Source organism: Primulina tabacum, chromosome 9 (genome assembly GCF_025594145.1).
Source record: "Primulina tabacum isolate GXHZ01 chromosome 9, ASM2559414v2, whole genome shotgun sequence".
Taxonomy (NCBI): Eukaryota; Viridiplantae; Streptophyta; class Magnoliopsida; order Lamiales; family Gesneriaceae; genus Primulina; species Primulina tabacum.
In genome coordinates, this window is record NC_134558.1 from 28,461,367 (window position 1) to 28,474,116 (window position 12,750).

General features: G+C 33.3%; 1 protein-coding gene across 1 annotated transcript; it reads left to right on the forward strand.

The window, feature by feature from the left end:
• The first annotated feature begins 6,743 nt into the window (after nucleotides 1–6,743).
• Nucleotides 6,744–9,142, forward strand: LOC142504358 (uncharacterized). The gene is made up of 3 exons (XM_075617236.1): nucleotides 6,744–7,205; nucleotides 7,353–8,745; nucleotides 8,973–9,142. The coding sequence occupies exons 1-3, from the start codon at nucleotides 6,744–6,746 to the stop codon at nucleotides 9,140–9,142; spliced, it is 2,025 nt and encodes a 674-aa protein (XP_075473351.1).
• Nucleotides 9,143–12,750: the final 3,608 nt, after the last annotated feature.

Genomic DNA, 12,750 nt, shown 5'->3' on the forward strand with positions numbered 1-12,750 from the left:
CAAATCGAAAGTTCACTAAATTAGTTATGATAATCATGATAATATTTTAGCTCCTAATTATCGAAGCTAAAGATTCATTTCCAACTTTGGGTTAATCTAATTATACCTCAAAATCGGCGACTCCGGTACCTATACCAAAAATCTAAGAATAATCGATATTTAATAAATTAAATCGAGCTAAATCGAATAAACTATTTTTGCCCTCAAAATTATAGTTGAATCTCGATCAAAAGTGCTAGGATCGAGCCTAAAATTTCTGAAATTTGAAGACAAACTCAAGTTGGATCAGTCAGGGCCCAGGTAATCTCGGTTCACTAGTAAGGGAGCCGGCTGTTCGTGGCTTTTCCGATGGGTTCCCTGCTGGTTCTTGGTGGCAAAAGAAAGCTTATTGTCAGAGTGCATATCGAGGATCAATCTAAGCAAATAGTGGTCAGAGCTAACATTCAATTTTTGAAGAATGGTTTGAGATAGGGTGCATAATGTTAGAGTAGGTGTCCAACGAACCAACTGGTGGCTTGAGATTTAATGACTCTAATTTAAAAACAATATTTATTTGAGTTGAAGTGACTGTATCGTATGCTAACTATAACTCAAGGTTTTTGCAGGCACTATCAGCAATACCTAGGGGATCATGAGGCGATGATACTAGATGTTCTTACCATGATCTGATGGGTGCAATAAAAAATGAGCTCTGACATTTTTTATCAAGGTGTTGATAAGAGAATATGGCTAATTAGGGTAAGCCTTAGTAAGAATAAATGTTATTCTAAATCACATGGAGATGTGAACCCATAGCTAGCTGTATCCCTGAACCGTTGAGGGTCATACAATTATTGAATTCTGTGTTTACGTTGATATAGTCAAAGTTCAAAGAATTGAATTTGACGACTGTAGTTTGATGGAGATCAAACAGAATGCTTATAAAGGAGTTTATATGTTGATTCCATAAGATGAAAGAAATGGAAGATAGATTAACTGTTGATTGAGTAAGGAGAGCGGAACTCTCTGTTTTGATGAAGAACTTCACAAAACTGACAATTTTTAAAAATGGATCAGTGAAAATTTTGATCTTAAATATTTTTAATTTTTATTATATGAACATGATTTGTATCATTGATACATCGGCGCTGTCAGATCGTCGATCGGTTTATAATGAGTTCACATTATTTATTTAGAGAATTTAAAATTTACTAATTAAATAATAATATTAGTAGTATTGACTATCAATATGTACAAAATTATCATAAAATATTCTAGAGGGGTCTAAAATTAATTAATTAATAAGTTAATCAATGAAATTAAATAATATATATTTAATTTTAAATAATATGTCTACACATATAGTATAAGTGCATTATCAAAAGTTAATTAATACATTATATAATTTTATGAGAATTTAATTAATAAAAATAAAGAGTCCTAAGGACACAACACAAGAAAATTTCTTTTCTCCTCCATCACAAAAATTTCGGCCATCTCAAAGTTTTTGTGAAAAGATTTTGGTCGAGAACCTCTCAGCGCCGCCACCCTGTCGTCGCTGCCCTAACTCCAGATTTCTGTAATTTGGTTGTCCAGTCTCAACGTTGAAATTGTTTGAGATCTCTAGTGCTATCCGAACAACGAACAAAGAACGGTATACCAATAATGGTATCACAGCCAGGTTTCTCAATCGTATGTTTTGTTTAAATCGTGTTAATTATTTTATTTTTAACCGCGTTTGAACTTCCTGAAAAATCACTGTCCTTAAAATAATTTTTTTGGAAAAGTTAAAAAAAATTTGTTTCGGGCGCAGTTGTTGGGCGCTGCCCGGAATAACCACGTCTAAAGTTATTGAAAAATCATAGCCCCTAAATTTTTTTTTTTGAAAAAATAAAAAAATTTGTTTGTTCCAAGCTACGTGTACCGACAGGCAGCGCTGCCTTGGGCAGATAGTACGCGGCTGCCCATCACTTTTTTAAAAAAATTTAAGGGCCAGCATGGTTGTGCGCATCCCTGCCTGGCGGAGACGCTGCACGAACTGTTCGGGCAGTGCAATAGGGGCTCGGGCAGGGTGCCCGAGATAGTCTAAGGCAGCCTTGCCCGACAAAGACTCCTTCCTAGGATGTCCTGAGACGTTTTTCCAAATTTTCAAAACTTTTAGATCAAAATTTATATTTTATAAAAATTAATCAAAATAACTCTCGAAAATAAGTTTTGATGAAATTATGGAATTTTCTTACAAAGTAAATAAATAGAATTAGATTTAATTTTTTATGGTAAAAAGTTTTTTTTGCAAGAAATTTAATTAATTGAAGTTAAATAAAAGTATTTGTTTAACTTATTAATTATGACGGTTAGTGAATATTTATAAGATATATGATTTGTTGATAATATATGATATTGTGGATTTTATATAATATTTGATATTATCTGGTAAAAGGATAATCGAGAGCCATGACCAATTTGCCAGGTGTATGTTAGGATTTTTACGTGTTGTGTTTTAATTATTTGATAATTATTTAAAGTGAGTCTGGTTTACGGCCCTTTTCAATCCCCTAAATTTTTATGCCAATGTTCCACAGAAATTTAATATAAATATTAGATTTAGTGGGAAATCAAGATTTCAAGATGGTGGGTACATATCCTCAAAAAGAGTTTTAAACATCGAAGACATATAAAATTTTGGAAGCTTATGTAATATTGCATTTGCATCCATGCATTTACCTAGTTTTGAACATTGATCCATATATGGCTCATATGGATCAATTAGCTCTCGGTTATCAATCTTCATTTTTTTATAATGCATGTGATATATTATAAATAATCAGTATATGCGTTATTATTAATATAATAACAAGAGTTGCATGAATCTGTTAAGCATACAAACAAATATGACACAAATTTTCAAATTAGATGATGAGACAAATTTTTAAAGTTAAATATCTCATTTTGGATATGATCTAAAATTTAAATGAATCCCACTAAAAAGAAAATAAAAAGAAATTAAATATCTCATTTTGGATAAGATCCAAAAATATTATTCGTGATCATCGTCTAACAATTGGGCCTTGCGTACTCATTAAGGAAATTAAATTTCCCGTTTTTTTAGAGGGTAATGAAAATGTCAAAATAGTGGGAGACAATTCATAAAAACAATACAATAGTCGGCAATGATTATCTGTTTCAAAATATTATATTTGCGATTTCGTCACATAATCCATTTCCGTTATTTCTGATGAAAAAAAGCTAACCGAACTCTAATTTTCAAGATTGGCTGAGGAAAATTGTTCTGAATTACGGGAAAATAACATACGTGCTGTCACGCCCCGAAACTCGGGAATGACACCGGCGTTGTTTAACAATCACACAATCGCAACAACAAGCCTCTTGTAGCACAGTATAAACCGAACCAGTTTATATATCATAATCTTAAATTAAATAACCATTGTCTTTACGATTCCCAAAATAAATAAGACGACATAGTTTTAATGCGGAAACGTAAATCTACTTAGTAATAACTTAAACTGTATTCCTTGAACGTTCACCATCCCCAGAACTGTTCGGACTCCTCATCCTCGAGTTCTTCTTCGGGCTTATCTCGGAAGGGTTGTAAGGGGGTGAGTATTTGGGAATACTCAGTAAATGGGGGAAAATCGAGCACAATAAAGACAACATGCATAAATTTCGAGAATAAAACATGACTTGCATACATACTTCATAAACATGCATAACATTGACACAGCACTGCGACTCATCTACTTTCTACAGTTTACTGACGTCAGTCCCTAATTTTTACTCCTCTAAGGGGGCGAGGCCGTATAGCGGTTATGTCCCCCACCGCATAAGGGTACGTCGTGGTTGGGATTCCCTCCCGTATACAGTCGACTCCTCACAGTGCTTTTGAAATCGTATGACAATTACACGAAAAGAGTAGAAAGAATATTGTACTCGAGTGTATTTTCAAAAATCGAAAAAATTCAAATATGCATAAAATTCGAAACTTTGAGTTTTAAAAACAGCCCACTTACAGAATATTTGATGCTAAAAACGTGGATGATTGGCTTAGAGATAGGGTCGCTTCTTAATCCTTACTTCGGCGGCACTTCGGCGCGATTTTCCTTGGATGATTTTGAGACGATATTTGGGCAGAGTTTCGCTAGGGAGAGGCTGCTGAATTTCGTGAATTTCAGCAAAGGGGATTTCGAAATTGTGGTGTCTTGTGGAGTAAGGGGATGGCCTATTTATAGTTGAGGGGAGTGGAATTGAATATGGCATCAAAATCCCATATATTTGCACTCAAGATTCACACGATTTTTTTCCTAAGAAAATCATTCCATGATGAGTTTATTTTGCTACCAATTTATGAGATTCATTCCTTAATCCCTTGCCCCTCAATATTTTCGAAAATTAGGTTGCTAGGTGGGAAGGATTTTGAGCCATCTTGGATGATATATTTCCCAATCACACTAGTATCTATCCATCACCATAACTAAGAAATTAATCTAGGAGGGATTTTCGAAATCTCTAGCAATTATCATGCCTCAACCCTTTTACTTTGTATGATACTCCAATCATGCAAATATTCTTTCCAATTTTCGAAGATTAGCATACCTTAGTGTAGGTATTATTGACTTGGTAAAAAGATTTCCAACAATTAATTTCCCAAGGTGCATATCTTATTATCCTACAAATTTCCTTACAATTGTTAATTGTATCTTTAAAAAATTTTCGGTCCTCACACGTGCTCAAGAAAGATCTTCCAAAAAAAGCTGCTGCCAATGTCCCTGCTGAGGTATTGGCCAAATTTGAGAAATAGTAGGACCATGATCTAGGAAAAAAAGATCTATATACTAGCTTCCATGTCAAACGAGTTGCAAAGACGATTTGAGGAAGCTGTGCTACTGACATTTACGGCCATCTGCAAGATTTGTATGTGAACAAACACGTCCAGCGAGGAAGGCTACTGTCAAGGAGCTCATGACATCACTCTTGCGAGATGACACCTTGGTCCATGAGGATGGTGTGAGATAATTGGGCTCACCAAGAAGTTGATGGGTTTGGACCATGTTATTCCAAATTAATTGTCCACGGACATTCTACTGCTGTCACTGCCATAGTAGTTTGATGGGTTTGTGGTGAACTTCAATACGAACAAATTGGAGGCCAGCCTTGAATAGTTTGTCAACATGCTTAGAAGTCATGAAGAAACCATCATAATGGAAAAACAAGTTTTTCTCAGGGGCTCTTTGTCAGGGACAAAGAAAGGCCCAAAACAAAAGGGGAAGAAATGTTCTACTCCTTCAAAGAAAAACAAACCAAGCAACAAGCATGCTCCAAACACTTTTAAAGGACCCAAAAAGCATGATAAAGTAGAAGATATTTGCTTCCATTGCAAGAATCCTGGACATTGGAAGTGGCAGTGGAAGCGCAATTGCAAAGAATATCTAGAACAGAAGAGTTCTAGCAAGGGTATGTTTTACATTGAAGTAAATATTTCAATTAATTCAACTTCTTGAGTTTTAGATACTGGATGTGGATATCATCTATGCAATGATATGCACATGATAAGAAGTAGAAGGTTAAGGGATGATGAGACCTTTCTGAGGATGGACAATGGAGCAAGAGTTGCTTTAAAGGCAATGTGAGATGTTTACTTAATATTAAACAATCACTTTAATTTGTTTTTGAAAGATGCTTTATACGTTCTAGATTTGGTTAAAAACATTATTTCTATTTTTTTACTTGGTAAAGATGGATTTCTTGTTAATTTGCTAAAGGTGATTGCAGTATTTATACAAATGAATGTTTAATTAGAACATGCAAAATACAAAACGATCTCTATAACTTAAAAATAAGAGATATTCCAACCAACTATTGCCAAGTAAACACTATATCAACAACAACAAAAAAAGAAGAAAATAAGATAGTCTAAATCAAGCACTCTTGTGGCATGCTAGGCTGCGACATATTTCCCAAAGAATGATGCACAAGGTAGCAGAAGACGACATGTTTGACTTGTCAGACATTAACTCTCTAGAGACATGTGAGTTCTGTCTGAAATAAAAGATTACCAAAGCCCCTTTAATAGGGAAAGTGGAATGTGCACATGATCAGAGGCGTAGGGATAGTATGGGCTGGGCTGGGCTCAAGATTTTGGATTTTTTTAATTATATATATAGCCATAAGATACAAAATAAAATAAAAGGAAAAAAAAGAAAAAAAAAAAGCTTCTCTCACAGCCTGCATGGAAATTGAATTCATCTTTCAATTCTCCCAAGTCCCACCTTCGGTCCTTCCTTCACATCCCTCTTTGACCCTTATTCTTTTTTTTTTCCCCCAATTTTCTCCTTCTTTTCTATAATCTTTTTATCCGTCACTTTCAAATTCTTGTTATTTGCCAGGTATCTCTCTAATAATTTAATTAATCTTTTTTAAGCATAATCTTTCTTGATTATTGTTAGGTTTCAAGTTTAGATCATTTGGGGTTGATTGGTTTATGTTTTCCCCAAAATTCTTGTCATTTCTAGTGTTTTTGAATCTTGGTTTGGTCTATTCTGGGTTCAATATTAAAAACTTGCAATAAATTAATTGTATTCTTTTATGGAATCCTATCACAATGAATTATCTGTTTAGTGTCTTTGATGTTTGGTTACTCAAAAGATAGACAAATTTGTTTTTTTTCATCTTTTAATTTAAATGAAGAGCATTCTTTTAGGTGAAATAAAATGACGTTTATATGTTTTTTTATTTATAGGTGAATCAAAATGTCAAAACGAAGCATTACCGATTATTTCATCCAAAAAAACAATGAGCAGTTATCAAAAACTTCAAATAATTCTCTTCCGTCAAGTTCAAGATCTACATTGAAAACCAAAAAACTCAAACCTGACAATGAAGATGCTCTCGATCCATTAGAAGGAAATAATCCATATTATGAGCGTAATCTTGGGAAACGAATTAGAATATGGGAATATCCATGTGATAAACAAGATGATGTTCGAAGAGAATATGTTGGTATGGGACCATACCAGCCTACATGTGAATATCCACTTGTTGATTTTAAGCATCAAAAACGTAGTTTTCAGTCTTCTTGGTTCGTGATGTTTCCATGGCTTGAGTTTTATAAAATAAAAGAAAGTGCATTTTGTTTCCCGTGTTATCCTTTTGATGTTCCTTCATCATATCAGAAGAAATTTACGGTTGAAGGATTTAAGAATTGGAAAAGAGTGAATTGCAAAACATGTCCACTGAAAAGACATGAAGGAGATTGCAATTCATTATATAGCACTGCTATGCAAAAATAGGAGGACTTGAAAAATATATCTCAACATATCGATAGAAGGATGAATTAACAATCTGAGAATATTGTAAAGCAAAACAGATTGCTTATAAGGACAACGATTAGAGCTGTAAGATGGCTAGCATTACAAGGGTGTGCATTTAGAGGACATGATGAGTTTTTAGATTCTCATAATCGTGGAAATTTTCTTGAACTCGTCAAATTTCAAGGAGAATTGTGCAAAGAAATTGGTGATATTATCTTAGATAAAGCATCTAAAAATGCCAAGTATACATCACCATCAATTCAACAGGAGATTCTAAAAATTATTGTGGATCTTGTGCAAAGTAAAATCCGTGATGAAGTAGGGGATGCTAAATTCTGTATTCTTGTTGATGAAGCAATTGATGAATCTCGTAGATCACAAATGGCTATTGTTTTGCGATATGTAGATTGTGGTGGGTTTGTCAGGGAGAGATTTTTTGAAGTTGTTGGTGTTGATGATACTAATTCTTTGACTTTGAAAACACATATATGTAGTATCTTGACACAACACAAGCTTTTGATTGAAAATATGCGAGGTCAAGGATACGATGGTGCTAGCAATATGCGGGGAGAATGGAATGGATTACAAGCATTATTTCTCAAAGATTCTCCGTTTGCATATTATATTCATTGTTTTGCTCACCGGATGCAACTTACATTAGTCGCAGCAGCTAAAGAGGTATCAGATGTATGGCTATTTTTTTCTAAATTGAGTTCAATTGTCAATTTTGTGGGTTCTTCTTCAAAGAGACACTCTCAATTGATATCAATTCGAGAAGATGAAATCATTGATTTGAAAGAATCTGGAGAACTTGGGACTGGTATTGGAGTTAATAAAGCTAGTACTTTGCAACGACCTACATCTACTCGATGGAGTTCACATTACGTTTCTGTTAGTCGAGTTATTGAATTGTTTGGTTCAGTTTGTACACTTCTAGAAGATTTCATGGGGGGAAAGTCTGCCTTTAGTATACATGCGGAGGATAAAGGTTTGCTTAAAGAGATGATGACATTTGATTTTCTATTTATCTTGTTTTTTATGCATAGAGTTTTGGAAACATCTGATATGTTATGTCAGTCTTTGCAAAGAAAAAATCAAGACATTCTGAATGCAATGAGTTTAGTCACGACTACAAAATTGCTTTTCCAGAAAATGCGAGATGATGAATGGGAAGATTTTCTATGGAGTGTGAATAACTTTTGTGATAATCATGACATTGTAGTGCCTGATTTGACAGCTCGTTATGTTGAAGGTACTAAACGTTCTCGTCAACAGAAAAATCATTTTACAGTGGAAGAATACTATCATTTTCATGTATTCAATGTTGTGATTGACAAACAGCTGATGGAGTTGAATACACGATTTACTGAGCAATCAATAGAGCTTCTCACTCTCTGTGAAGCCTTGAATCCCAGTGATGGCTTCAAATCATTCTCTAAAAGTGCTATTTATTCTTTAATTGATAAATTTTACCCAATGATTTTTCCAAAGATGACGTTAAACATTTGAAGACTCAATTGGATTATTACAAGCTTGATGTATTTGAGGATCCGAGGTTTAAAGATGTTGATTCTCTTCCTAAATTATGCCGACTACTAGTTGAAACAAAGAAATCGATAATTTATTTCATTATTGATAGACTGATTCGTTTGGTCTTGAATCTTCCAGTTTCCACTGCTACAACTGAGCGAGCATTTTCAGGGATGAAACTTCTCAAGACACAACTTCGCAACAAAATGGAGCAGGAATATTTAAACAATGCAATGGTTTTGTATATTGAGAGAGAGATTGCTCATGACATTGATATAGATCACATAATTGATAGATTTGATTTTTGAAAAATCGAAGGTTGCGACTAAAGTAGTGTTTATTTAAGTTACCCTCTTTTGACGTAAGTTGTATTTTTTTGTTATGCTTACTCTATCATATGATTAATATTTGAACTTTTGGAAAATATTTCTCCAGATTTGATGATTATATTGTGAAAATCGTGGTTTGCACTTAATTTTTATTTCATGTGGAAAATGTTGTATTAATTTCTAGATTATTATTTTTTTTTTACTTTCTAGCCCCCCATATTTTGAAATTCTGGTTCCGCCCCTGCACATGATCTATTGGATTTGATCTATACAGATGTTTGTGGTCCACTAAGTATTAGAACAAGATATGATCAATTCTACTTCATTACCTTTATTGATGACTACTCGCCAATTTTTTTTTTTTTTCGAAAATGAACAACACTATTAAACATTTCTAATTTTGTTGTAACACTTGCAGGAAAAACTTATATTGATATAGATGTATCTTTGTTTGTTATTTTTATAGTCAAATTTCAATTTTAGTACAGTAAATTGAATTGCTTTAAAATTTTGAGTTTATTTGACAGAAATTATAAACTCTTTAAAACAACTTATAAACTCTTAAAATATGTTTGATAATAATTTTTGCAAACAACTTATATAATAAGCAATCAAATAATTTGTTTTAAAAAAAGTTCGGGTGAACCGGAAGCGCCCCTTCTTTCAAACAGAGAGAGGATCCATAACGTTTTTTTGAAAAGATATCATTCAAACATTTTAGTTTTCCAAAATATCCTTGAATATTTTCTTAAATCCTCCTTCACAAATTTCTTTAAATTTTTCACTAACAATTTTTTTAATATCAAATGTACTTGAATAAATTAAAAAATACTATTAAATATTTTTTAAAATTTTTTCCAAAATATAAGCATTTTCTAAATTATAAATATAAAATAGTTTTATTTTTTTAATATAGGTTTAGTGTGTACGATAAAACTCTAAAACTATTTTTCACATATATATATGTGTCAATATATATATATACATACATATAACTACTGTTAAGATCAGGTTTAATGTTTATAGGGAGGTAGATATGTCAATGGGGCGGGTATGGGGCGGGTTTGGCTAAACCCAAGACTCTCCCCATGAAAAAAACTTTGACCCATTACCCGCCCCACCCCGGTTAAATATTTTTCGGACCCACCCTACATCGAATACGAAACGGGGCCGGGTAGACTCGTGAGACCCGAATTTTTTTAAAATAAAAAAGTAATCTTTCTTCTCACATGACTAAATTATGAAATAGACAAGCCTCTAAATACAATATTGTGGAAAATTAATTCATGTCTTCAACCACACTTAATAATAACAAACAAAGTATTTTCACGACATAAAGAATTACATAAAAAAAGAGTTGCTAGCTCTCCAAAAAAATCTTGACATCTCCAAAAATAAGTAATAACATAATTTAAACAGCTCAGTATAAAATCGGCGAGTAGACAATATTTAATCTACTAAGATGATGACCAACTATTCTTCCACTATTGCTAAAACCAGATTCCAAATGCAACAGTTGATATAGGAATAGCTAAGATCGTTATGGTTGAGGTGAGCTACTAAAAAATGAATATTAATAAAACTAATAAACCCTAGAATATTTATATCTACATATATATATATGGGGCGGATATGGGCGGGTATTATAGGACCCATGACCCGCCCCATATCCGGACGAGTCTGAAAAATTGGACCCGAGACCCACCCCATGACCCATTTAGTATGCCCAAACCCACCCATATACGCGGGTCCATTGCGGGTCTGGGTAAAATCCGGACCCATTGACATCCCTATAGGGAGGTGAATAAACTTTTGAAATTTTTTCAAAATATTTGTGCATGAGATGATTCTTAAACTGGATTCAACAATTGTTAACTGTAAAAGTCATTTTCTCGACCGTACAGATGCAGTTGAACCTGATCTTTTCAATGTATTTTTTAAAGTGGAGAAAAGTCCGTAACAAAGCTTTTAGAAACACAAATATGAAATAATAATCATAGAAAATTAAGAAACACAAGAGATTTTATGGAAATTCGAATAATTAATTTTTCCACGTCTTGTTTTCTTCCACACAAGAACAATTTGCTAAAAAACTTTGATTAAACAATAACTTGTACAAATCTACTTTAATCAGGACTTATCACCTCACTAGTACAACTCAAACAGAATACAACAACTATAAAAATACGTAAATCGTTCGCTTTAACAAAATATATGACTATCAAGGTCACAATAATTCACCAATTAATTCCTGAAAATAATCTCATCATCGTAAATCCAATCATTTTTTACAAAAATCATAGTTATACCACCGTAACTATATTTCAACTCGAAAATTCATTAAATTAATTATGATAATCATGATAAAATTTTAGCTCCTAATTATCCAAGCTAAAGATTGGGGTGGGGTAATAAAATGATATCTGAAAATCGGCGAGTCAGGTACCTATACCAAACATCTAACAATAATCGATATTTAATAAATTAAATCGAGCTAAATCGAATAAACTATTTTTGCCCTCGGAATTATAGTCGAATCTCGAATAAACGTGCTAGGATCGAGCCTAAACTTTCTGAAATTCCAAGCTAAACCCAAGTCAGATCGGTCCAGGCCCGATTCTCTCGGTTCACGGTAAGAGAGCCGGCTGTTCATGGTTTTTACGGTGGGTTCCCGGCCGCAACAAAGATGACTAGTCAAAAACAAATTAAATATATTGAATTTGTCCATTTATCGACAAAATTAACAACACTTAACTGCATTCAATACTAGCCGCAACAAAGATGACTAGTCAAAAATAAATATATATTGTCCCACCACCTGACAACTTGCTACGGAAAAAAAACATTCGATAGGCAATCAAGGGTTGGCATGACAGCAAGTGTTGATGAAAATTGTGATATTCATCCCTACCAAGACATATATTCATACTTGGAAAAAAATCGAAATCTGCGATAAAACTCCATAAATCGTCAATCATACGAAATTCATCATCTAAACTTTTTAAAAGCGTAATAAATTTCTCTTTTAAATGATTCTTAAAATCTTAATCAAGATTCTGATTATCATTATATGACGGAAAATGTAAGATCTTCGGAAGTGTACTGTTATGCTCGATCCACTCAAGTGTCCGAGCCTCCCTCAACATCATCCTCACATGCAACCATTCAAACGTAGTAAGTTTAACAACTCAATATTTCCAAACCATATGTATCGAATAATACATATACATGCATCTTTAAAAGAACACTTTAAATAAAAGAAGCTGGCATAAACTCGAGAACATATAAATATTTTCGTAAATCATTTAAGAACATAATATCATAAAGAATTTCCTTATTATAAATCATTTTACTGAATTTTGATCCATGAAAGTGACCATCATTTATCCTTTGTTCGATTGATCAATCTATATACCATGTACTTGGGGCGGGGCGTCAGCAACTCTCGTCACTGGCCGTAGCCAAAAAGTAAGTTCACCGACCCTTCTTAAGACGGATCCCTAACAAATCCTCTGTTTCACAGTCAATTTACATCTTTTAAAATTTTTTTCCTTTATTTTTTATTTATAAAATATCATATCCTCCAA

Excerpts from the sequence above, each read along its gene's own strand:
- LOC142504358 (XM_075617236.1), top strand. The coding sequence starts at position 6,744 with ATGTCAAAACGAAGCATTACCGATTATTTCATCCAAAAAAACAATGAG. Across the intron at positions 7,206-7,352 it reads GATTTAAGAATTGGAAAAGA|CAAAACAGATTGCTTATAAG; the intron begins GTGAATTGCAAA and ends AATATTGTAAAG. Across the intron at positions 8,746-8,972 it reads CTTCAAATCATTCTCTAAAA|TTTCCACTGCTACAACTGAG; the intron begins GTGCTATTTATT and ends TGAATCTTCCAG.